Source organism: Trachinotus anak, unplaced genomic scaffold (genome assembly GCF_046630095.1).
Source record: "Trachinotus anak isolate AG129_WGS33_773 ecotype Australia unplaced genomic scaffold, CSIRO_AGI_Tana_v1 ptg000019l, whole genome shotgun sequence".
NCBI classification, from domain to species: Eukaryota; Metazoa; Chordata; class Actinopteri; order Carangiformes; family Carangidae; genus Trachinotus; species Trachinotus anak.
In genome coordinates, this window is record NW_027273870.1 from 3,352,209 (window position 1) to 3,376,645 (window position 24,437).

Here is a 24,437-nt window from a genome sequence, read left to right on the forward strand (position 1 = left end):
TGCAAGTGGTTTCCAAACCGAGGTCTGGGGAACTCCTGGGGTCTTTGAGAGCAGGGTTCAGACGGGCCATATTAAAATACAGGCATGTTTAATTTCATCATAATTTAAGCTGCCAGTTAGAAAATGAATAAGAGACCACTTTATGCACTTTGTGCCTTATTGGATAAACTGTGTTCAGATGAGGGTGTGCAGGGTCTATAATGTGTTTCAGCTTGGATCTCTGTAAATATGCAAATATTTCAAATGGTTGAATTTTGTAGTTGTCATTTTGAATTAACCTCCATCAATCACCCTGTTAGGGAACCTATTGCCAGAATTAGACACAGTAATAGGCTAATCAAACTTGGGTTATGAACAAAATAGAAATCAAAGGGACAAATTAAGGGCTTAATTGCTGTACTTGACCCTTTAAAGGGTTTATTTCTACCAAGAGGTTTTGATAGTCATTGTTTGATCTAGTTTGGCTAAACAGAGCTTGTAGGTTAGAGTGATCCACAGTGCTTCATGTGTGAACAGGTGACAGGCCCATCTATTAGACCTCTCCACTTTATTCTCTCAGCATCAAAGCCATAAGAAAAGCCCCATCAGGTTAACATTAGTCCTACATGTGAAGACTTAAATGAAGAGTTCATCTTTGATATTCGTTTGATATCTGCTCTCCACTGGTTGCTTTCATCCTGCACTTCCCACTGGAAATTTGACACCACACTGACCCTCGATGAAAAGTGAAGAGTGAGAAATGTTGACATTGTTAGTCAGTTAGAAAGTCACACATGTAAAGATGAGATGAGTGTCATGGTGATTACAGCGTGAAGACAAGGATTTTCATCATGTGAGATATTGAAGAATATTAACAAATGTTGCTTTGCTGAGTGGTTTTGAATGTGATTTGAATTTTGCAAAGTGAATGTGTGTCACAGCAGCATGTCAGTTTATCTTGGCAGTACATGCAGTGGTGGAAATTGCAGTTTTTAGGGAGCGTACTTCAAAGAGATATGACAGTTCTTTTGTGTATTTGCATTTCATGTTACTTTAAACCTCCACTTTACAACATTTCAGAAGGTAATACTGCACTATTTACTTGTAACATCTACAGCCATAGTACTAGTTTTATTTCACACAACAAGCATCTGGTCAGTTTGTAAAATATGATGCATTGTTAGAGATTATAGAACCCAACAGAGGGCCCACCATCGTCCTTCTTGAAGTTTCTCCCATCTCCTAAATTTCAAATGTCATCGCAAAGGGTCTGAATACTTATGGCAATGTGATATTTCAGTTTTTCCTTTTTAATACACTTGCAAAATGTCTAAAATTCTATTTTCATTTGTCATTATGGGGTAATTAAACAATTTTAGCATAAAGTTGCAACATAACAAAATGTGAAATAACTGAAAGGGTCTCAGGTCAGTAAAATATCATTTCCAGTCAAAGAATCACTCTTCTTGATTTTTTTTTGATGAGCTTGGTACTTCAGAATAAAACACCAGTGGTTCCACTTTGATTCAAAACTGTACTTGATTTAACTTTATTATAACATTACTTTATTTAACTTAATTACAACAATAACCACTTTATTTATTTAACATGTAGAAGACTAATGTATAGGCCTATGGCCTATTGACCTGTTGCGAGGTGTTCCCGGTAACAGAGGGGGTTTATAGAATTGATGCCTCTGAAATAAAACTCAGAAAAACTGATGTGTTGTGAATTGGTTCTGGAAATAAAACTGATGAAATGTAGTCTCTAGCAGTGTATGATTCAAGTTTTTTTTCCTATGGTATACAGATTTTAAAAAGTAAAGAAAAATCACAATAAATTGAAAAATGGAATCACAATACTAGAATCGCAATCCTTAAAAATCACAATAAATACTGAACTGGCAACCAAGTATTGTGATCGTGTCAAATTGAGACATAAGCACATTGTCCCAGCACCATAAAGGAGGCTAATGTTTGGGAATGCCCAAGAAAATTTGGAGGGAGGGGGCCATAATATAGACACATTGTGCGATGACAACTACAAACCCCATTAAACCTCCCAAAACGGCACCACTGCTGCCCCCCCCCCCCCCCCCCCCCTAAGAAGCCCCTGATGACATGTGTGTCTCCCCATGAGAGATGTTACCAACTGTCCTACATATCTACATGTTGGTCCTGTCTGATGTTACTCCCTCTTTGTTGTTCAAATACTCAGAGGTGTATGTGTGCATGTTGTTTTTCTAATCTTTAAGAGAATGTGATATTTAATCGAGCACAAATAACCAATGGGGTTCTTTGCCTGCCCCCCCCCCCCCAACCCCCACCCCCGCCCCCACCCCCCACAGTCTGGGATCGGAAAATTATTAAATCCTGGTCATGCAAACTGGGGGTTATCTTTGACTACCTTCCTCTCTCTGTGAAACATCTCCACTGTGCGGGACTTTGCTCTCAGCCTCAGCATCAGCAGAGAGGCCGCACATCTCGCGATGAAAGCAGAGGACCGCGATAGTTTTGTGCTGCCTGCAAACTTACAATCACAGCAGCGCAGCGGCGGCAGCAGCAGCAGCAGCAGCGATGGCCGCTTTCCGCAGAGTGGCAGCGCTGGCCGGTAAGGTCAACCTCTGGTCGGCGGCCAGAACCGAGCTCGTCGGCGGTCAGACCGGTGGAGGACGGTCGCGGAGGCGTCTGGCAGTCGGGATGTGTCTTGCAACCGGGGGCGCGGCGGCGCTTTGCTTCTACAGCGGCATGACGAGCGGCAGAGGCAGGAAGAGGATGGAGAGACGCAGCATCAACGATTTACTGCCGTCCATCCCCACCGTGGCAGCCAAGGAGAAGGTAGGAGGCTGACTGGAGCGGGACTGGCGCTGGAAACGGCAACACAAAAGCCACAGGGATGTAGGGACACGTAGCGACTCGTTAGGTTGTTGACAGGAAAAGTGCCGTGTTGACATGGGCCCTCGGTGTGGAGGTGGCGCAGAGGAGCGCTGCGTATTTTCACATTTCCTGCCTCTAGAGTCAGACTCACAGGCCCAGTTCGACGGGGCCACTTCTGTTCTGTGGCCATGTTGTGGTTGGCAGTGTACGTGTTTTCCTCTCGGCCGGATAGACTGTGTCATTCATCCCCAGCACGCCCAGTGGAAACTGTTCGCTCACTGTTTGGCTGCAGGACGATGTGCGCAGATGCAGGAATGGCGCTCTCCTTTCGAGCCGGTGCTGAAATCACGACTGGAGGAGGCAGGCAGCTGTGTGCAGCTGTTTACAGCTGTGTATACCTGGGACTGCTCACAGCTGAACGCACTAGATGCCAGTGGTTTAAAAAAGTACTTCTATCTTTTACTTAAGAGTACCACAATGTAGAAATACTCAGGTGCAAGCAGAAGTCATGAAGTAAAAGTATTAACAGAAATATACATCTAAAGTACCAAAAGTAAAAGTGCTCATTGTGCAGAGTGACCCATTTCAGAATAATATTGAGTTTTAGAAGTAAAAACTGAGGATACTTTCAAAGACATGTCACAAGTAGTTTTTATTTATCAGTGAATTTCATGCAAGGTGCAGTAAACAGAAAAAAACCTAAATCAAATTGATATTTGCTGTGACCATGCTGTGCCTTTAAATTTCCCTGGTACACCTGCACACAGCTTTTCAAGGTCCTCAGCAGGTAGGTTGTTCCAAGCATCTTGGAGAAGTTGTCACAGTTCCTCTGTGGATTTAGGCTTTCTCAGTGTCTTTTGGCCTCTTGCATGTGATATCTCAAGACCGCCTTGAGGGAATTTCTCCAGACATTCACTGCGACTTAAAGATAAACTGATTTAATTTTGTTGGTCAAAGGTCAAAGGTTAAGGTCACTGTGACCTCACAAATCAAATTTTTAGCCATAACTCCCAAATTAATTGGCTAATTCTGACATAATTTAACATATATATTGCGTATATATAATATCTAATAGGATAAAATGATGACATTTTATATCCAAATGGTCAAAGGTCAACTTCACTGTGACATCATAATGTTCTGCAAAAACACTTCTGGCCATTATAACTCATAACTGGCTACATATCTGGGGTCATTGTCATCCTGCAGAGGGACTTTGGGACAGAGCAAACACCTTCCTGATGGCACTGTGTCATAGATAAGAAACATCTAAACTGCCTGAAATGTTTGCACATGTAGAGGCATCATTTATCGATGCCACTAGTAAAGGTGGGGGTAATTTTAACTACTTACACTGCTGGGAAGCTCGGTCTATAATGATGCATCATAAATTATTTGTTGAGTATATTTTGAATTAATTATCTGAGATGTGGTGTAGTAGAAATATATACTAAAATAACATGGAATTACTTAAGTAAAGTACAAGTACCTCAAAATTGTACCTACATTACAGTACTGGACTAGATGCATTGAGTTACTTTCCAGCACTGGCCAATTTATTAAGATTTATAAGTTACTGAATAGCTTAACTTAGTAGTTCCTGTTGTCTCTAAATAAGCAATAATGTTAAGTTAATTGAGAACAGACAGCTATGTGTTTGTTTTAAAGAACCAGTGAGCACTGGTGGAAGACATTATATTAATGTATTTTAAGTAACAGTAACGCAAATGAAAAAATATTCTATTTCATAATTTTACTTTCCCACTTTTAGCAACAAAATATACTGAAAGAATCAAAAGATAAAATTACATTACTTGAGTAAATGTACTTAGTTCCTTATAGAGATGACAAGTTGACTATCACTGTGGACATCATATCTATGGAAATAAAGCCATGAAACTCAAGTTCTCTGAACAAAGGTTTATTTTCTCCAAAGATCAAAGGAAATGCATTTACAAGCATAAGGGAGAATGATGCACATGGGTTGTTGAATCTGAAAGAAAGCAAATGCAACACTAGACCTTCACGCATTAAGCCAAATTAGTCTCACATCTCCATAAGGATGAATAAAGTTAAACTAACAGGGACATAAGATGAGAACTAAAGAGTGAGATAAACTCCTCGTACCAGAACTGCCAGCCCATGTGCAGGTGAGAGAGAGAGGGGAAGAAACTGAAAAGTAGGTTTAAGAAGGTTCAGGTTCATCCCGCAGCTCCAGCTGCTGTTTGGTCACTGATATGAATTTTAGAAATTTGTCCTGAATACATTTTTTTTGTTTTTTTAATTCCTTTTCAAAATAAAGATGGATAATTAAAGAACAATTTCTCAGTCAAGTGCTAAATGCCCCAAACCCAATAATTACTTCAGCCCTTAACTCAATACTACTTGTTATGTATGTACACACTTCACATTTGGCAAACACTCCCAAAGTGATTTGCAGGTGAGGGACAGCACTAAAGCATAATGATACGACTCCGGTGGGACTCGAACCCACAACCTTTGAATCACTTAGTTTATGCCTAGAAGTCCAACGCACTATCCATTGCGCCACAGAGCCATGTGATGTTACATCATCACTTAATGAAAGCACTAGCTTCTGAATGACACAGGCCAAAGACAACAGATTATTCAAAAAAGATTTGAGTTGTCATATTCAGCGCACGCTTATATGAATGTTTACATCCTTATATCATGAAGACATGAGACATTAGGCAAATAACCATTGGAAATATAGCAATGCATGTGATCAGTAAGATAAGGGTATTCAGTTTCCATTGATAACAAGTCCAGTCCCATACTTACATGTACCAAAATGAACACACTTCAAATCATCCTAAATAAATTCTGCTCAGTATAGATAAAATAAACATATACATGGCAGCAGGAGATTTGCATTTTCGCCTTTTTTAAGACTATGCTTTTGGCATTTAATCCTTCATTGAACAGTTGATAGTGATTAAGCAGACAGGAAACAAGGAGAGAGGGGGGGGGGGGGGTGACATGTACAAAGGTCCCCAGCTGGAACCAGAGGTGTTGCTGTTTTGTGCATATGCTGTAACCATTTGGCTCTTTGGGCTTGCTCCTGAAGACAAGCAGTTTTGATGCAGCTCCTTCTTCACAACTTCTTTCACTTTTGCAGTCATCTCCAGCACTTGTAAATAGACTTTGATGTGTAAAATTGTTGAAGTTACCCTTTAAGGGGCCAGCCTGACTGTGATTCAGCATCAGGCTGAACAGCTACTTCCTCTTTGAGACTGTGTCATGCCTGGCAATTGTGTCGGCAGTCTCTGACACCTCAGATTCAGGAGCTAGTTGCTATCTGCAGGGGCTGGCTAGATGTTACTGTAATGTAACTGAACTGAAATAACTAAACTTGAAGTCGGGAGGGAATGGAGGAGGGTTAGAATTAGGACAGACAGTGTAGATGTGAGGAAACCCAGGAGGATGGACTGAAGAGCTGCAGCTGTGAACAGAGAATACTGGGTTGCCTGAGGGGAAAACACCTGGAGCATCTGCTGTGCAGCTAGGAGGACAAGACCAGGCAACAGAAACAGGTTGAGTTGTGGCTACATGACATTATAACTGCACAGGAACACGGTGTACTGCACTGTGAGTAATTTCAAATAACTGGCAATTATTTCAGTTTTTTTTTTTTTTTTTTCCCAAGGAGCTAACATTGCTTTTTACATCATGTCGTGCAGCATGGGACATGAACCCAGCTGCCTCTGCAGAACTTTGTAAACTTCATTCATTAGTGAGAGTCAGAGCCATGGGTATCTGTGCTCTTACACTTGATTACAGTGCATTCCTATGAAGCCTAACACTCATCTCCTATTCATGCCTTCAAAAGCCCCCTTGGTGAAGGCAGCATCAAAGCTTTATGAATGAATCTGTGTGCTCATTAGCATGTTAGCTGAGCAGAGCAGGAACCTCAGTGCTCTGGGCCCTGCGGCCAAACAGGTTTAAATTTGGAAACCTCTCTGCTAATTACACAGCTTCCTGCAGCACAATCTGTCAGCGTAGCAGCTCTCCTACGCTGCAGCTAATCAAGTTGAAGCCTTGGCTGCTCACAGAGAGAGAGAGAGAGAGGCGCTAATCAAGCAGAAAGTAGTGACAAAGTATTTGTGTGTGTGTGCATGTGTGTCTGTGTGTGCCCCTGTTCTAATGTTATTGCACTGCGCCAGAGGTGCTGACTCTATTTATAATCTCAGGGAGCTAAATGGAGAGAGTTGATGCCAAGAATAGATGGATCTCCTCATTATGGAGGTTCAAAAGCACTCAAGAGATGCTTACAGTTCAAATTCTACTGTCTGCATGAGAGGCACAGGCGCCCCCCCCCTTTCACAGAGAGCTATCACAGCTGGAGAAATCAGCTTTTCAACTTTTCACTAAATGTGATCTTCTCAATAATATCGCAATAACCAGAACATGATTGCTCTTGCTCACGGCCTTACTGATGTCTGCAGGCACGTCCCTTTGACTTTGAAGACGGAGACGTGTACATGTCATCCCATGAGCATCGCTTCCGCATGTTCAGCTCTGTCGAGTATGAAGGGCAGCTGTACATGACTCCGCAGAACTTCATCGAGTCGGTCACCATGAGTGAGCCGAGAAGTATGTATCACACATATCCTTTACTCTTGTGTTTTGTGTTACAGTGAATTGTCTTTGTCCAGTACATTAGAGTACATTACTGTAAAAAACTTCTACAGTTAGAAAACATACAAAGATTGTTAAGAAATTAAATTTTCCATTTGTATCAATTATTTTATTTTAATTAGACAAAGATAGTACTGTTATAGTTATTACCACAGCCCCATGTTTATCTGGCATTAACATGTGGTTTGTATCTGGACTGTATCTCATATTTGTGAACTGATTTTTTGTAAATATGTCTTTGTTTGCCTAAAGCTAAATTTAAATGTATGTTGATTTTGTTGATCTCTGAATTCGATTTCCCAATATGGCTGTCAGTGCCAGGTGTAAAAGAGACTGAGACCGAGTTTTAAAACCCTTTAAAATCCTGGGTTTAAACAGGTCTTTGCTGTTTCTGTCAGCCCGCTGCCAGTCGTAACAGATTAGTCCTCGCCAGCCAGCCTCAAAGCAGATGGTTTTACAGCTATTGTTTAGTCTGAGGTTAATGTTAGTCAGACACACACACACACTCACACACTCACACACTCTCTCTCTCACACACACACACACAGACTGGTTTAAAAATGTCCTCACAGGTTGAGGTTATCACAAACACCCGTCCAAAAGAGCCACCATTCCCTTGTTCAGCAGGCATGTGATTGTATTGCGTGCAAACTGTGCACCTGTATGTGTGTGTTTACATCTACTGTGGCTCACTGACACACGATACAGCCGCACATACCCTCTCAGCAGCCGACATCCTCTAATGCCCCCTTTGAAGTTGAATTAGATGAACTTTGTTGTATAAAACAGAGCAAAAGTAGTATGTGCTTTTACGGGGACATTCCACATACTACAAAGACAAGCACGGGGCACTTTAGACCGTACAAATGGGCCTGTGATGATGACAGTGTATATATAGCAAGTGTGTCTGTGTGTGTTGGTGTGTGTGTGTGTGTGTGTGTTGTGACTGTACCGGGCACATTAAGACCCATTTCTAGATCATACAGATGCTATCTGACCGAGCCCACCCAAACTCTCTTCTCCTCTTTCCCTTCTTCTTCTCTCTTCTTTTGTCTTGTTCCCTGGCAGACAAGAGGCCCTGGAGGTCCCTGACCAAACAGGTGGGAGACACACTCTTAATGCTTCTTTCGTCTGCTCCTCCACGTTGCAGGCATCTGTTGCATGTTACATCTGTTGCAGGCTTTGTATGCACTGTATACACTTTGAGTCAAAGTTGTGGCATTAGACTACGCAGAACAGTCCACATGTGTTTGAGAGACTGGCTGCAGAAATCCAGACCCCTTTACATTTTCACACTTTAATGTGTTATAATAAGTTATAAATAGTTACTTTTTGGTATTTAACTTTAAATGCATATTTAAAAAACAGCAAAATATATTTTAACGTGCAGCCTGATTCATTAAAAATCTGGTGCTTTGCTTCAACAAAACTGTGGCTTTGTTGTGGTCAGTGGTATTGATCAGAGTTGAATTTGTTTATAGTATTAGCATAAAAAAAATCTAGTTTCTTTGTTTTCTTCAGTGCGGCCCACTGCACATGCACATCTCATTTCTTTTCTCTTAAAATCACAGTCACATATAACTTGATACACTATACTTTCAATTCACTTCTTGTTTTGACATTTACAGAACAAAATCTTGTGTCCAAACCTTTGTTCTGTAAATGTTAAAACAAAATGAGCCATAACTATTTTTTTCTTTTGATTGCACAAAAATAATATTTTTAGAATAAATGACACATGAAGATGGATAGTTTGTAGTGTGTCCTTCCCTTTTGTCCATGGCATGCTATTGTCTCGGTGTTTCTGTCTGAAGTTTGAAGGTCAAGGTTTGTGTGTTAACAGAGTTTTTACTTTTGAAAGTGTGTGTTTTTGTGTGTGTGTATGCATCAGGAGCTGGAGAAGATCCTGTCAGAAACTCCCCCAGTGTGGAGAGGATCCTCGAAATTATTCCGCAACCTGAGAGAACGAGGTCGGAGACACACACACACACACACACACACACACACACACACACACACACACACACACACACACACAAGGAAAACCGGCGCAAAGGCACCTTGAGCGCCTTTGCACTCACTAACACAAATGCACACGCACACTTCAAGACTCCTGAACACTTAATTGTTAGCAGAGTAAATAAGCAGCAGTCAGATAATAACAAGGTCAGTGAATGTCAGCGCATTAGGTTTTCACCATTATAGTTTAATTTGATATATAAACATATTAAATAAACTAATTCACTAATTGTTTATGTACATTTTTAATGCCCTGCTAATATGAGGAGCAGGTCTTCAGTACACTTGCTTGTGTGTATGTGCACCAGTGTGTTTCTGCTGATGTGTGACTAAATAGTACTTGTGAGTTTGTGTGTGTGTCACTGTAGGTGGCTCTAATCCAGGGTTGTCAGCCATGCTGTCCCTCCTTACAGCCAAACAACCTCTCCTCTCCTCTCCTCTCCCCTCCTCTCCTCTCCCCTCCTCTCCACTCCTCTCCTCTCCACACCTCTCTTCTCCTCTTCAGGCAGCACCACAGAGACAGAGAGAGAGAGCGAGAGAGAGAGAGAGAGAGAAGCTCCCTCTATTTAAAGCATTTGTTTGAGGAGTGTGTAACACAGGAATCAAACAGTCTGGGAGTGGGTCCCTGTAGTGATAATTACACAGACACACACTGGGAGATGCTAAATATAACACACCCTATGTGATGCATTGCCTCTCTCTTCTCTCTCTCTCCACTGTCTTGATAATGTTTTACACCTTGTATCTAGTGCGTCTGAGGCTGCGTTCAGGGACCAGTACACAGGAGAATTACCTCCATCCTCTAGTCAGGTGGATTGAAAAAAGAAGAGAGAAAAGACAGAGCAAGTAAAAAAAACAGATGGAAGGAAGTAGAAAGGGGAGCAGGGAAAAAGATGAGGAAAGAAAAGAATAGAATAGAAGATGTGTGGGGTGAGGGAGTGAAATAGGGGAAGGTATAAAGAGGAGAAGATATACTGTGTGTGTGTGTGTGTGTGTGTGTACAGGAAGACAAAGCAGACAGAAGAAAGAAACAAGGGAAAAGAGAAAGTTTGTAAACTCATGCTCAGTCTTCATGGTAAGAGAGAGCTGTTGTGGTAATTACAGTGCATGTCTATTCAAACTGGTAGTGGCATATTGCCAAGACCACACACACACACACACACACACACACATACACACAAACACACACAAACACACGCAAACACACACACACACACTGTCAGCATTCAGCTTTATCTCTCTGTATACTAATTTGTTGTTTGTGTTCTTATAATGTCATCCCTCGTATAAGTTTTGTGAATAAGCTGTGTGTGAGTGTGTGTGTGTGTGTGTGTGTGTGTGTGTGTGTGTGTGTGCTGATGTCCGAACACGCAACGATGAGCGAGGACAGTTAAAATCCTTGGAATGGCTTTGGATTTCTGAGAATGACAGAGGTGTGTGTCAGACAGAGGAATGTGTAGCGTTGCCTGTCTGAACATTGTTGACTCTGTGTGTGTGTGTGTGTGTGTGTGTGTGTGTGTGTTGTGAGCTGCACAGTATGTGAGCATTGGTTGTCAGTGTTTCAGACAGTAACTGGGCACAGTAATGGTTTTACACTGCTTTAGAAACAGTGGATGTCTTATGGGGAGGTGATTGTTACTGTAGCATACTGGGCATCTACTTGACACAGACTCACAGCTCATAGTAAATGTAAACCCACGTCGTCAGCTGTCAGACAGACCAGTTGTATAGACATATCTTACATCGTATAATGAGTGCGTGTTTTGTCTTTGACCTTTGACCTGTGGTAAAATAACTTTATAACCAACCATCCCATATGTTGGTGTCTCCAAATCCTTACTGTATTACTGTGTCACTGTATGTTTAGATACAACCACAACACAGTTGCTGACCTTCCTTAACATGCAACATTCATGCATTCATGTATTCTGGTGTGTTATGATTTTAATGTCATTTTATTTATTACATGTTCTTGTAATGAAGTCTTAATTTTTCTCTAACAGACCTGCACCAAACAAGCAGCTTCCTTTACTGTTGGAGAACATGATTTGTCGACAGTAACATTTCTTTAGTATCACAAAGCTTCATTTATGTTGACACATTTTAGCTCCATCCAAAAAATTGCAGCTCCTGTGATTTGGAAACTGCACGTGTCCGTATTGCAATTTCAATAATATTTAGTGTCATTGTTCAGCCCTGTTTTTAGGAAGAATAAACCAACAGCACAGACACAGTGATCAGTTTGATTTTTGTACTTAAGTCACTTCTGGTCATAAATCATGCTTAACAGTGATTTCTTGTTTAACTCGTCATGTAATTATAGATATGATATAGTGGAGAATAATGACCTTTTCATAATGATTAGCACATTTATAGGCTGACATAAGGCTTACATCAGATAATATGAATAAGTAGGACAAATAAATAAATATTTAGATAAAAAAATACATAAATGGAAACACTGATTGTTGTATCAAATTTGGTTAAATTAGCAGAGTGTGTTTTCAATACAACCAAAATCATAAATGGACACTGTTTTTCCTCATACTCATAATTGTTTCCTTCGTGAGATCAAAGTTTACCAACCTTTTTCATTCAGCAGTATATCACTGACTCACAGTGTGAGAGTGTAAACATGCAGAATGTGTTGTCGAAACCTGAGTGGTGCCAGAGTGTATCTCCTGGTCTTTGCACAGCTCAGGCTACATGGAGAAAAGAGACTTCAGTTCCAAACCAGCTCCTCTACACAAAGCAGTGAAGCATCAGGAAAACACAAGGCTCGCACTGCTCCTACCTAGTGTCATGTTCACCTACACACACATACACACACACACACACATAAACACACACAGGAAGCCAGTCTCCCGTAACACTCAGGCGAGTCACCCTGAACTATCTGAGCGATCAGACAGAAAGCGAAAAAGGAGAGAGAGAGAGAGAGAGAGAGAGAGATGGTGCTATAGAGATTCCTAAATGGGCCTGAGGCAAGAAAGAATCACCTCCTAAAACATTTTTCACTTGCTTATCCAAACACAAGACACACACATACACACACACACCCCTACCAGCCAGTGCCTTTACTTTAGACACTCGGGGTGTAGGAAAAGAAACGGTGTGTGGCAAATGGCTGTCGGCAGCTCAGCTCCAAGAAGACACATTTGAAGATGCTATCTTCATGAAAGGAAGGATTATGTGTGTTAGTGTGTGTGTGTGTGTGCGTGTCAGGGGGCCCATGGTCTTTGAACATCTGTAAACACTGAGTGTGTGTGTGTGTGTGTGTGTGACCTTTTCTTTAACTCTCTCTGTCTTGGTCTCATTACCAGGCATCATCTCATACACAGAGTACCTGTTCCTGCTCTGCATCCTGACAAGTGAGTCAGTTCAGTCTCTACATCACATCCTCCTTTCATTCAGCCTCACCTTCAGTCTTCCCCTTGCTTTCCCTCAGCAGTTTGCTATTCTTATTTTGAGAGAACAGAGTGACCTTAGCCCACCCAGAACTTAACAAGACACAATTATGCCTCCTGTCTATCCTAAATCTGGTGGTTTTCCCCTTCCCCTTTGGGATAAAACAGAAATGAAGAGAGCTACAGAGAAAAAAGAACAAGAAATAAGCTCTACTTATAACCTTTCAAAACTTAAATGTAGGCAGATGTTTTTTTCTGAGAACAGCAATTTACTGCATGATGTAAATTTGTTCTTTTTTCCCTAAAAATCAGGAATTAAAGTCTTTTTCTCTCCTGTAAATGACCTGGAAACCAAACTGTCAATGCCTTTCTTTAGAGGGAATAAAATGAAAACTACAGAAACATTTCTTGCATCTACTAAAAAGCTTAGCACGTGTCCACATTAAATGAGAGGGCATTATAATGTCCACCTTAATCAGGAAGCTGGTGAGGGTTTGTATTATTGCTGTCTGATTAGTTCAATTCATGGTAATTCAGAGGGGACGATAAAGAAAAATAACTTAAGTCTTAAAAAAATCTCTTTATAAAAATATATATCTTTTTCAATTTTTTAAATATATTTTATATTTTCTTTAATCAGGTAGTCTGATTGAGATTCTCATATTCAAAAAAATCAAAATGTTAATGGTTGAGCTCCCAGTGCATATACAGTAGATTTCTCTGCCTCCTGTCTATCCTATATGCCACTTCTTCCCATGCTATTTCTGGATTTAAAATTGCCTTTAACACATGCACACATGCACACACACTCACCCTATGTGCTCTCCTCTCTGTTCTCCAGAGCCCCATGCTGGCTTTAAGATTGCTTTCAATATGTTTGATGCAGACGGCAACCAGATGGTGGACAAGAGGGAGTTCTTGGTGGTGAGTCGCTGACAACTGAGAGAAAATCCATCCTCGGCTGAATTTATATGTTAATATTCATCACTTTTTGCTCCCATCATGACAGAGAATTGTTGTTTGTGTTTTAATTGTACTGACGGTGAGTGTGAGGTGAATAACGGTGTTTAGAGAATGTAGAGCTTCTTAAAACTGCATTCATGTGAGTTTCTAGATGAAAAATACTGTTTTAAGATCTAAGATACTATAAGACTCACACACACACGTTGTTGTCGCCATCACTGTCTCACATTTAGCACAGGAACATGTCTAAAATTCCCTAAACTATATATTTAATTACATTACCCTCCAGTAAACAGCTGGCAACAAATATGATACCAATTTTTTTGACTCGTCATTTAATCAGTTATGTAATAGTAATGTTAAAAAACACTTTCTCTCGTCTAAATTTGACCTATTGACACTGATAATTTGCTGCTCTGATGTTTGACATTTTTATTATCATGTTTGTACATGTTTCTATGGGAAAGAACAATGAAATCAATGTTTTTCTCCCACTCGCCTTTTTTTCAAATTTAAGGCATTTAAAAATGCAGATTTTTGAGTTCAAATTTTCTAAAGGTGGCTTATTAAACAAGTGAGTGTCTTACTTTTTAGACACTATTTTTTTCCCTGCGGAAGGGGACAAACAGATTTTTGATCAAAATCACTGCTGCAGGAGGGAAGTGATCAGAATCTCTGTGGAGGCCGGTGGGAGCGGGATGGTGCATCAGCAGGAGTGGGTGGTAATGATGGATCATCCTGTGGGAGCAGACAGGTGTGGGAACAAAAATGAATTCCCACGTTGAGAGTTCGGCACTGGGCTCTGACTTTTCTGCAGTCTTGAATTTAGACGTTGGCAAAAAGTGACAAAAGGAATATTTGACTTAACTAAAACCCAAATGAACGACATCAGACACAATGACTGTCTGATGATGTTCTTGGAGATATATCTCTTCATGATGTGTTAACCCAGTAATAGAAATCAATAATGAAAAATTGTTATGTATAAAATGTAAAACCTGCAGTTATCGTGGCTGCAGCTGCAGTTCCCTGTCATATGTGATTCAGCATTGATTTATCCTTTAATATCTGTGAACATAAGTCAATTCCAAAGCCAAACTAGAAAACCAACACTCTCTGAGTCATTCTGTCAAAAGCCTGAACGAGTGGATGACCTTGTGAACTCAGTGAATGTTTGTACATATTTAAGCTTCAAACGGGGCTTTAGATCTGGCCTTGAATTGCCGGTGAGATCCTGACTCTTTCTCTCATTACAGCTACAGGAGATCTTCCGCAAGAAAAATGAGAAGAAAGGAAGGAAAGGTGATGCTGAAAAGTCAGCACAGTTGGTAAGCAAGTTGGTAACACGGGATTTGTCTGTGTTTGTGTGTATGTGTGTGTGTGTGTGTGTACATGTCTGTCTTGTGTGGACACATTTTGGCTTTAAATCACTGTTGTGAGGACATTTTCGCCGGTTCTCACAACATCAAAGGGCTTTGTTAGAGTTCAGACTTGGTTTTGAGGTTAGTTTGTCATTTTGTGCGTGTGTGTGTGTGTGGATGGATACATTTGGATGTAAAATTCAATTCTTCCGATAATTAACCTTAGAAACGACAGAGGACTGTAAGTCTGTATGGACATGGACGTCAGTAATGCTGCTATCATCAGTGTGGTAAACCTGAAATGCAAAAATGGTTTTATTGAAGTTAATTTAACTGTAAATATTAAAAACATTAGTGTAAAGGCATTTAAATGCTTTTGGCATTTTAATACATCCATGAATATAATGTGGCACAACACCTCTTGCGTCACCTCTTTAAGGCTGCTGAGGCTGGAGCTGAGGCTGAGTGCTGTGTCGAACTGTACACGTGGATGTATTGAAAATGACACATCATCATCCAAGTTGTCATCTGTATTTACGCTGATATTGGAGTTAGCTAAACCCTTCATGTAACCATGTTTGATTGCATGCTGCCTTATAGAGACTGTTTTTGACAACGTGGTATCGTAGTAAGTTATATCCACTGTGTACTTGTTATATCGGATACGCTCTCAAAAAGATGTGTCTTTCTCTGCACAGCTGTGACATTGATATTTAGGAACAGCACTGGGCACTTTGCTTTTACTGTCCTGCATGTTACCATTATGGGATTTATTATAGTAATTGTTATTAATAAGCATAAATTACAAGTGTTTTTAGGTATATGTGTATGGGTACCAGGTCAAACTGTGCCTGCCTTAAACTCATAGCCTGATTATTATGGCGCTGTGATACAATTTCTACATTAGCTGTTCTAAGCAAGACTTCACGGGAATAGATATATAGTTAATCTGAAATAAAGAAGGTGGCCTGACCAGTGGTAGCATCCACAGCTGAAGAGACTGAGAGGAAATCCACAGAGAGTTAAGGGGGAAAAAGTTACGGTTTGACACCGATGTCTGGGAGGTGTGGTGTTGAAACGCAGAGTGTGTGTTGTTCTAAAAGAGGAATCATAGATGTGTTGAAAATGACACATCCCTCTGCAGAGTGTATCCACAGCCTCTTTCTTTGCATGTACTAACATGTCTTTTACCTTCTCTCCTCCTCCTCTCTCCTCCTCCCTCCTCCTCTCTGACTGCATGCTCTGTCCTTCTCTTTCTCTTCCTCGTGTCTCTCTCTGTGTGTTAGAGTATGCAGCTGTATGGATATCAGGTTGCCCCCATGAACAGCGTATGTATCCAAAACCATAACCCCTTAGTCTCCTTTCTGCTTTTCTTTAGACGTTAAAGAAATGGATGGAGGGGTGAAGAGAGGAACATAGAGATAGGTGTTTCTGATAGTGTTTCACGTGATAGAAAAAGACAGTATACTTAAACAATATTAATAATAAAAACGTGATGGGGAGCTTTGTGGGGACAACAATGGTGTAAGACAGATATCTTGCAAAAAACATGTCAAAACTTCTGCAACCTCTTGTGACCTCTCTCTCTCTCTCTCTCTCTCTCTCTATATATATATATATATATATATATACTACTCTCATAGCTGTCCATTAAATACTAAATCACAGCTAGTTAGCTTAGCTTAGCATAAATGCTGCTAACAGCTCTCCTGGCTCTGTCAGGCTAACTATAAGCTAACAACAACCAGCCTAAAGGCACCTCTAATGATCACTAATTAAAACACTGTAGCTCGTTTGTTTATTGCCTACAAAAAAAGTTTTGAAACACATTGCGGTTTTGTGGAAAGTCATGTACCAGACTATTTGTTGGCTGGGTGCAGTGACTTCCTGGAGTCCGCCCTGGCTCACAGACTCACTCTTTTCTCCAGCTTCCATTCTTTATCCTAAGCTAATCGTCTGATGTGCAGTATTATGCTTAGACATGGGAATGACAGTGATCTTCTCATCTTAGTCTCGGCAAGAAAGCTAATAAATTAATTTCCAAAAATGCTGGGCTATTGGCAACTATTGGCAATTGCTGTTATGAGCACACAATTTTGTGACCTGGTGGGCATCTGGCTTACAAGCTAGATACTTAGAGGACTATTTAATGCTCCTGTCACCCACTTTGTGTCCTGACCAGTCTACCTTGATCCTCTGTTGTTAGTAAAATAAACTCTTAGGCACCTCTGAAGGATTGATAGATGGATGGAAAGAGAGACAGCAATAGAGAAAGACTCAAGAGAGGGTGTCCATCTGTCAGGTCAGCTGATCAGTGATTGATTGAGGGACGATGGCACAGGGTGGGATGAATGGAGAGAGGGATGGCAGAGAAGGAGTAATAGATTTAAGGGGTCAGGGGAGATGTACTCTTACAAAAAGAGAGTGATATGATTTAGAATGAGTTGAGACACTCTAAAGCTCGAAACACAATCAGACACTGTTCATTTCAGACCGTTTTACAGCGCTCGCTGTTTGTTTAGCAGTGTGTGTGTCCCTGCTGGGGCGAGGGGGGGGTTGATAGTACAAAGAGAGGAGATTTTTATTGAAGGAGGTCTTGGCTAGAGACGTGAAGTTGCCTCTATTGTCTGAGCACATTCACATTTCCATTCTAAAGAAAGCAAATAGGTTACATTGGCGATCTGTGGGAGGAATGACATCCGAAATTAAATGGGTTACTTAAAAAAATCAATTGAGAGAAGAATGAATTCTCTTACATATAATACAAAAGACTTTCTTAAATTTCTATTAAAGGGAAACCCATTACATATTCCGCTGTGTAATGGGCTGGAGATAACTGCTGAACCAAAGTCAGTATAGAAATAATGGAAAGGGTGAGATTTGGACACATTTAATGTTCAAATGTTTTACATGTGCAGAAAATAAGACTCCTAGGTCATTTTTTTTGTCCCTAATTTTCACTTGAGATACAATGAGAACGACTGTAGTAGTCTGCCCACCCTGACTGGTAATGATTTTCTAATGGAGATGGAGTCCACTGTGGAAGGAATATCAGGAGGATGTACTGTCCACTAACTGTGGACCTCCCACCACTAGTCTTTCCTTCTCTGTCTCTCCCTATCTCACATACACACACACATACACACACACACACACAGAGGACACTCCCTGCCCTGTCAGTGTTGTGATGGATAGCTGCATTGTCACTGTGAAGTTAAGAGCAGTGCAGGGTCAGGTTAAAATGGCTGCTGCTGCTTCTCCCTGGAGAGGAGGACGAGGTGGGTGGTCAGGAGCTCAGTGCTGTGCTTGGCCAGCCTTTTTTTTTTTTTTTGCTCTGTTTTGTCACTTCAGGGAAAGTGACATGTTGAGCTAGTTGAATATCTTAGAGGGAATAGACAAAAACCTTCATTAGTGTGTAAAAATTGTGTATTTGCTTCAGAGATCCGGGGTTTTTATTCAAATTTTGCTTGACTTTGTTGCTGACTCAGCACAAAGGCAAATAACTTTAGTGATTTGAATATAGTAGCCTTACAGCAGAGCCCTCATCAACCACTCCGTATGTTTAACAGTGGCACTGGAGAGCATTAAATCATTTATTATTAATGTCCTCTGCTGTATTTGTCACGTAGAAAACAAGAGTCTGTGTATAATCTGACACTTCCTCTCTCCATCTCTGCCCTTGTTGAACATGTTTTTTATGCTTGCTACCTGCTACAGCGAATTGAGTAAAATCACAATTGAATCAAACATTGCAAATGGATATTAGTAGCCCACTGCAATTTGAACACTAATTTCAAACATTTAGCTTTATTTCGCTTTCCCCTAGTTGTATTTTACAGTTTAATCATTGTTCATTATTTGATCTGCCTTGCTTGGCTTATTCACTGTTCATGAATATATGTATATGGTTGTTCTTTAAAAGCAGTTTTTAAATTAAAAAAGAAAAAAAACAGGAAATCAACTTCCTACATCTGTTTATATGTAATAAGAACTGATAGAGTGGATATTGGAGGCTGGAGTTTACTTCCTGAAGTGGTTTAGTTGGAGGTGAACTGACCCTGGCCCTGCTTGACCGCTCCCACAGGTGCTAAAAAAAGACAATCAGGAGTTTGTGGCGCGGAGTTACTGGGACGTTCTGAGGCGAAGTGCCAGTCAAGTCCTCTTTTCTGACCTGGCGGAGGTACATAGACCCAACTGTCCTCTGTCCCTTTATCCCTTCATACTTCATCCTTCACTCCTCATCTTCAGGTCCCTCTAGTTAATGTGGATCCTCTAACTATCCCCATAGGCTCAGATTAATGAGGACGCATCAAGCTTGGCCAGAATAACATCAGAAATGTAACAAAATAACAAAAACTTTTGGAGCAGCTTTGCTTTATCAAGGCTCAGTGTTCATATCAAAATTTTCTATTTCAAAATATTCCTTGATAAAAGAGAAGAAAGAATCAAAAATGTTAAGAACTTTTCATTCTGGTTTGGCTTGATATGATGATGTACCTAGACTCATCTGTCACCTTTTATTTCTTTCTTTCCTAAATGCTATTTTAGATATACCTGCTAATCTCCTCTTTTTTTTGTCCCACCTTTTGTACCAGTCCTTTACCACATCAGATTATATTCCTTACTATCTCTCAGTAGAGTGTAGAAACTGGATGGTCAATCCATTCCTTTTTCCCCATATTAAGTCATTTCTGTTTAGATGAGCTGTGAAATGCCTCCTTGTAGTAAACATGATAATGTCCATCATATCGATCTTTTCCAATACTGAGAGAAATTTGTGGGAAAATCATTGTCTTAATATGACTCACTTGATAAATTTGCATGGGATAATAATCTGAGCCTCTTCCAAAAAAATTCTTTCCATTCTGACCTGTTTCATTGTGTCAGTCATTCATTCCCAATGAGCAAATGTAACAAGATCATTTTCCTTTATATTTGTTCTAGTACCTTTTGTTTCGGTGAGGTGTGCTAGTGTAACATTATTGATCCATTCATTTTAGTTAGAGGATAGATATTGTAATCTCCATACACTAATTACCTGTTCTGGTTCTCACCTGCCTCCTGTCATTTGATCTCGTCATTCTGCTTTTGTATGTGTATCTGTGCCTTACTATTTGTGCCGTGTTGTGACCAGTGTTGTAGCTTTGGTGTCAGATCATTCGCAGTTTACTCCACAACATGTTTGATGACACTGGTATGTAATGATTAGCAGAGCACATACAAAAACCCTGCTCATTTTAGCACCACACACTAAAAATAAATCACATAGAATATATGACTTATTTGCTTTTATGAGACTAAGTTGCTCACTTTGAATTACAAAAGTCTATACATTTAGGGTAAAAAGAGTTTTATATATCACTGACTTAAGCAAGTCACACCAATTAGTTCATTAGTTAATTAATTAATTACCTGAACTACGTGTGGCCAGCAGGTTAAATACCTTCTTTCAACCCTCAAAAGCTTCTGTGTCAAAGATTAGACATCTTAAATGTTATTTATCACGCATTTAGGTATTTTTTTAGAAAACAAAATTAAATAGAAAACAAGACTAAGAGGCTACAGCCGTGGAAGCAGCTCTGTGGGGCTGTGTGTAGGCATAGTGGTGCTTTAGGGCTAAATGCTATCGTTATACTAACATACTCACAATGACAATACTAACATGTGGATGTGTAGCAGGTCTAATGTTTACCATCTTGACCATCTTAGATTAGTGTGCTAGCATGCTAACATTTGCTAATCAGCACTAAACACAGAGCACAGTTGAGCCTGGTGGGAATGTGAATTGGACAAAGTGAAAATTTCACCCGATGATGGCGCTACCTGTAAAGTAAGGGGGTCACCAAAGTTATCGCAGTTCATCCTGTTGGGATCATGAGTGTCTGTATTACATTTCATGGCTAGCCATCCAGAGACTGACAAGACATTTCACTAAAAAACAAAAAATGTCAGCCTTGTAATGGTGATAGAGAAAAAGTCAAGCGATCACCCAAGTCAGTAAGATTCATTCTCTGGGGACCATTTATCTCTGTAAAATTTCATGGCAAGTTTAAATATTTCAGTCTGCATCAAAGTGGTGGACTGACTGACCAGCAAACATTTCAGTCCCACTAAAAATCTGTGAAAAACAAACAGGTTAAAATCTGCCTTTTATGCTTCATAGAAAATTCTCAGTCATTTTTACCTTTTCATAGGCTTATTCATGTGCATCTCAGATTGCCTTTCTGATATGTCGAACACAAGGTGAAGGTGCTTGTAATGATTAATAACAGCTAACGCAGCGCTAGCAGGCTAGCTGCGTAATGACAGGCTGTGCACTGAGGTGGCAGCGGAAGCTGAGGTGGAGGTAATGACAGTGGAGTGAAATGGGGCTGACCTTGTATTTTACACAGCAGCCTTTCATCTGCCGGGATGTCGGACGGACAGAACGGACGAATCAGACAGAGGGGGAGGAAAATAAAAGGAAGAAAAACAGGGACATTAAAAAGTGTGAGGGATACAAAATACATGCATTTAAGTAAACAAAAAAAAATTGAGGCAGCAGTGACAATAAAAGCAAAACAGTATAAATAAATGAGAAACAAAGTAAGGACAATTAATCACTTAAGTAGAAAACCTCAGGGTAAAGGGAAGAAAAAAAACAGGTAAGAGATAAAATCAGAGCAACAACAAACAGGTGAGAGAGAGAGAAGATGACACAGGTCAGCAGGGAGAACAAATGTTCAGGAACAAAGTGGGTGGAGAGAAAAGAGGTTTGGGAGGCACATTTAGGGGAAAAGAAAGAAAGAAGGTTGTATTTAGAGAAAGATGTGTTTACTCAACAGATTAGTCACCATTATTCCTCTTTGCTTTTGTCTGGAGAAGGAGGGACTGACTGACAGGCAGAGAAGGAGGGAGGGGAGGGAAGGGAAGGGAAGAGCACATCACCTCTGTTTGTCAAGTGAAGAGGGTACTGACGGGTGGTATGAGGTGAAAGGAAATCAGAGTAATCAGATCAGGGGCGGGGTGAGAGGGGAAAGAAGTGATAAGAGAGGGAAAGAAAAAGCAAGCGAGAGAGAGAGAGAGAAGGTGGGAGATGGAGATAGGATGGAGGTGCAGGGAGAAAGAAGGCCACGTCATGGGAGGGGAAAGGAGGGTGAGCTGTTTTTACCCTGGAAGGTGGGACTGACTGAAAAACTGACTGACTGGACTGAAGACCGACAATGAGCTCTTCCTCCAAGGTATTACTCACAGATAGAGAGGATGAGGAAGACTGTTTAGTGTTTACATCAGTAATGACTGTTTTTATCTTTGACTTTGTGATCAAAGTCTGTTGAAGCGCACACACACACACACACACACACTCACACATAGATGGACAAATACGTGCACCAGCTGTTGGCTCGTGCCCTGTGGGAGTGGTAACCGTTATGTCTTCATGGGGAGGATGAGCTCACGGCTGGGATACCGCACTTCCAGGAATGATAAGCTTGTTATGATCAGTTTGGCATCACGTTTAACCACGGTTACACTGATATGGGTTCTTGAAGGGCCTATATTAAGAACAATATTTTTTACTGAACCTGCTGAAACACTGATAATTAGCTTAGAGAACTAAAACAGAAAAAAGCATTGACATTTGCAGCAGCAGAGTTTAATTCTGCAGCAGCACCGGTTTCCTCTGGTAAGACATCTTCATGAAAATAACAAAGCGATGTATTGATAAAAACAATCTCTAACTCTATTAGGAAAGAAACATCTGTCATCTATCTATAATGTCAAGCAGTTGCCAGATACCAGTCTAATAATGATAGAATAGATACAGTAGGTTATTACTTACTTTAATAATTATTGAATTTTGAATTTTTAGTTTTGTGAATTCAGTTAAACTTACTCTACCAAGTGTTTATTTTCACTCAGTACCAGCTTCACTCACTTTTTTTTCATGGGGAACAATCCCATAGTAATTCCAAGGGATTGCAATCAGGAGAAACCATAAAACTTCCTGGAACAACTGATAAGTCAAGTGGTCAGATTCATTGTGAATCTCATGTTAAATAATCATATATACTATATATACATATTTACCAAAGATAAACAAAGTAATTTTCTTGTTTTAAGAGAAACAAACAGTTTTAGACTTGGAAAAAACAACAGGGATGTCCAAATAGTAGGCAAGAGAGTCCAAGACACGCCATCTGGCTGCTGTCTAGATGTTATGAACAGCTCATGTGTCACAAAGGCATAAGTTATGAGTCAGTTATAAGACAAAGAAGTAAAAAGTGTGTTGTCCTGTTTGGCCATAATCAGAGGCTTAATTAAAAGACCCTCAAGTAAGTGAGACACAGAAGACAAGACAATGAGATGATAAGTCTGTAACTGTTTCAGTTTGTCTGTGTTTGGATGAAGGAAATCTTCTTTCCGTCCCTAATCAATGTCTGAAAGACCAGACGGCAACGTGAATCAGAAACAGGCAGAACGCTGGGATACACTGATGTTGGTCGTCAGAACACAGGACTTACTTTTAATGTTTGTTTCCCAGCGGGTGTTTTTATCCTGTGAGTTTCCAAACTGTATCCATTACAGCAAGATCTACTAGAGGGAATTTTATTTGGCATTTGGTTAGCGCCTTAATCCACAACATCTCACTGTGGAGAATATTACAAATGTTCATGCAAGTACACAAAACTGAGATCCATAATCTGATTTGGCTGACTGCCTTGAATGCTTACAGAAGGGACTTTTTCCAGTGGAGTTTTTTGTTCACTGATCATCTTTCCCAGCGGTTCCTAACTGGGGATGATATGATCAACAAGTTAGGAAAGAAGATCAAAAAATCTAACCCTACAGGCATCTGAAAAAGATTCAAATTCAACAATCTGCGAAGATAAAGATCACTCTGGCATGAAGTGCATCATTTTAAGCGTAACATAAAAAAAAGTGGAACCATTAATTAATTGATTTTTTTACATTTTAGAAACTAGTGCAGGTTTTGGCATCTTTATGCAGCCATTATCTTTTCACATCTGTTTCGCCATTATAATGAAAAAATTCCCACAAGATTGTAAATTACACTATCGTTGTAACGTAACCTGAACTTTACACAGTTCTTACGTCTCATCCAGCTCAATATACAAAGTTTTTCTCTCAGTTATTATCCCTGCAGCTCTGTCATATTCATTTGCTTATTTCTG

The 24,437-nt window shown here is 40.2% G+C and overlaps 1 protein-coding gene and 1 non-coding gene across 10 annotated transcripts in view; one reads left to right on the forward strand and one right to left on the reverse strand.

The window, feature by feature from the left end:
* Positions 1–2,433: 2,433 nt before the first annotated feature.
* The window catches only part of micu3a (mitochondrial calcium uptake family, member 3a), a 29,156-nt gene continuing 7,152 nt past the window's right edge, over positions 2,434–24,437 (forward strand). For 2 of the 9 annotated variants that reach the window (XM_071503353.1, XM_071503355.1), the window contains exons 1-9: positions 2,434–2,816; positions 7,322–7,469; positions 8,583–8,614; positions 9,406–9,484; positions 12,857–12,904; positions 13,782–13,864; positions 15,160–15,231; positions 16,551–16,592; positions 19,349–19,444. In XM_071503353.1, coding sequence (XP_071359454.1) covers positions 2,556–2,816; positions 7,322–7,469; positions 8,583–8,614; positions 9,406–9,484; positions 12,857–12,904; positions 13,782–13,864; positions 15,160–15,231; positions 16,551–16,592; positions 19,349–19,444 — 861 coding nt within the window. In that variant the 5' untranslated portion in view covers positions 2,434–2,555. The remainder of the gene's footprint in view (positions 2,817–7,321; positions 7,470–8,582; positions 8,615–9,405; positions 9,485–12,856; positions 12,905–13,781; positions 13,865–15,159; positions 15,232–16,550; positions 16,593–19,348; positions 19,445–24,437) is intronic. The other 7 variants (XM_071503357.1, XM_071503358.1, XM_071503354.1 and 4 more) reach the window with 6 other exon arrangements.
* trnar-ucu (transfer RNA arginine (anticodon UCU)) lies at positions 5,325–5,412 on the reverse strand. The gene is given in 2 exon segments: positions 5,325–5,360; positions 5,376–5,412. It is a non-coding gene; the product is annotated as a tRNA-Arg (tRNA).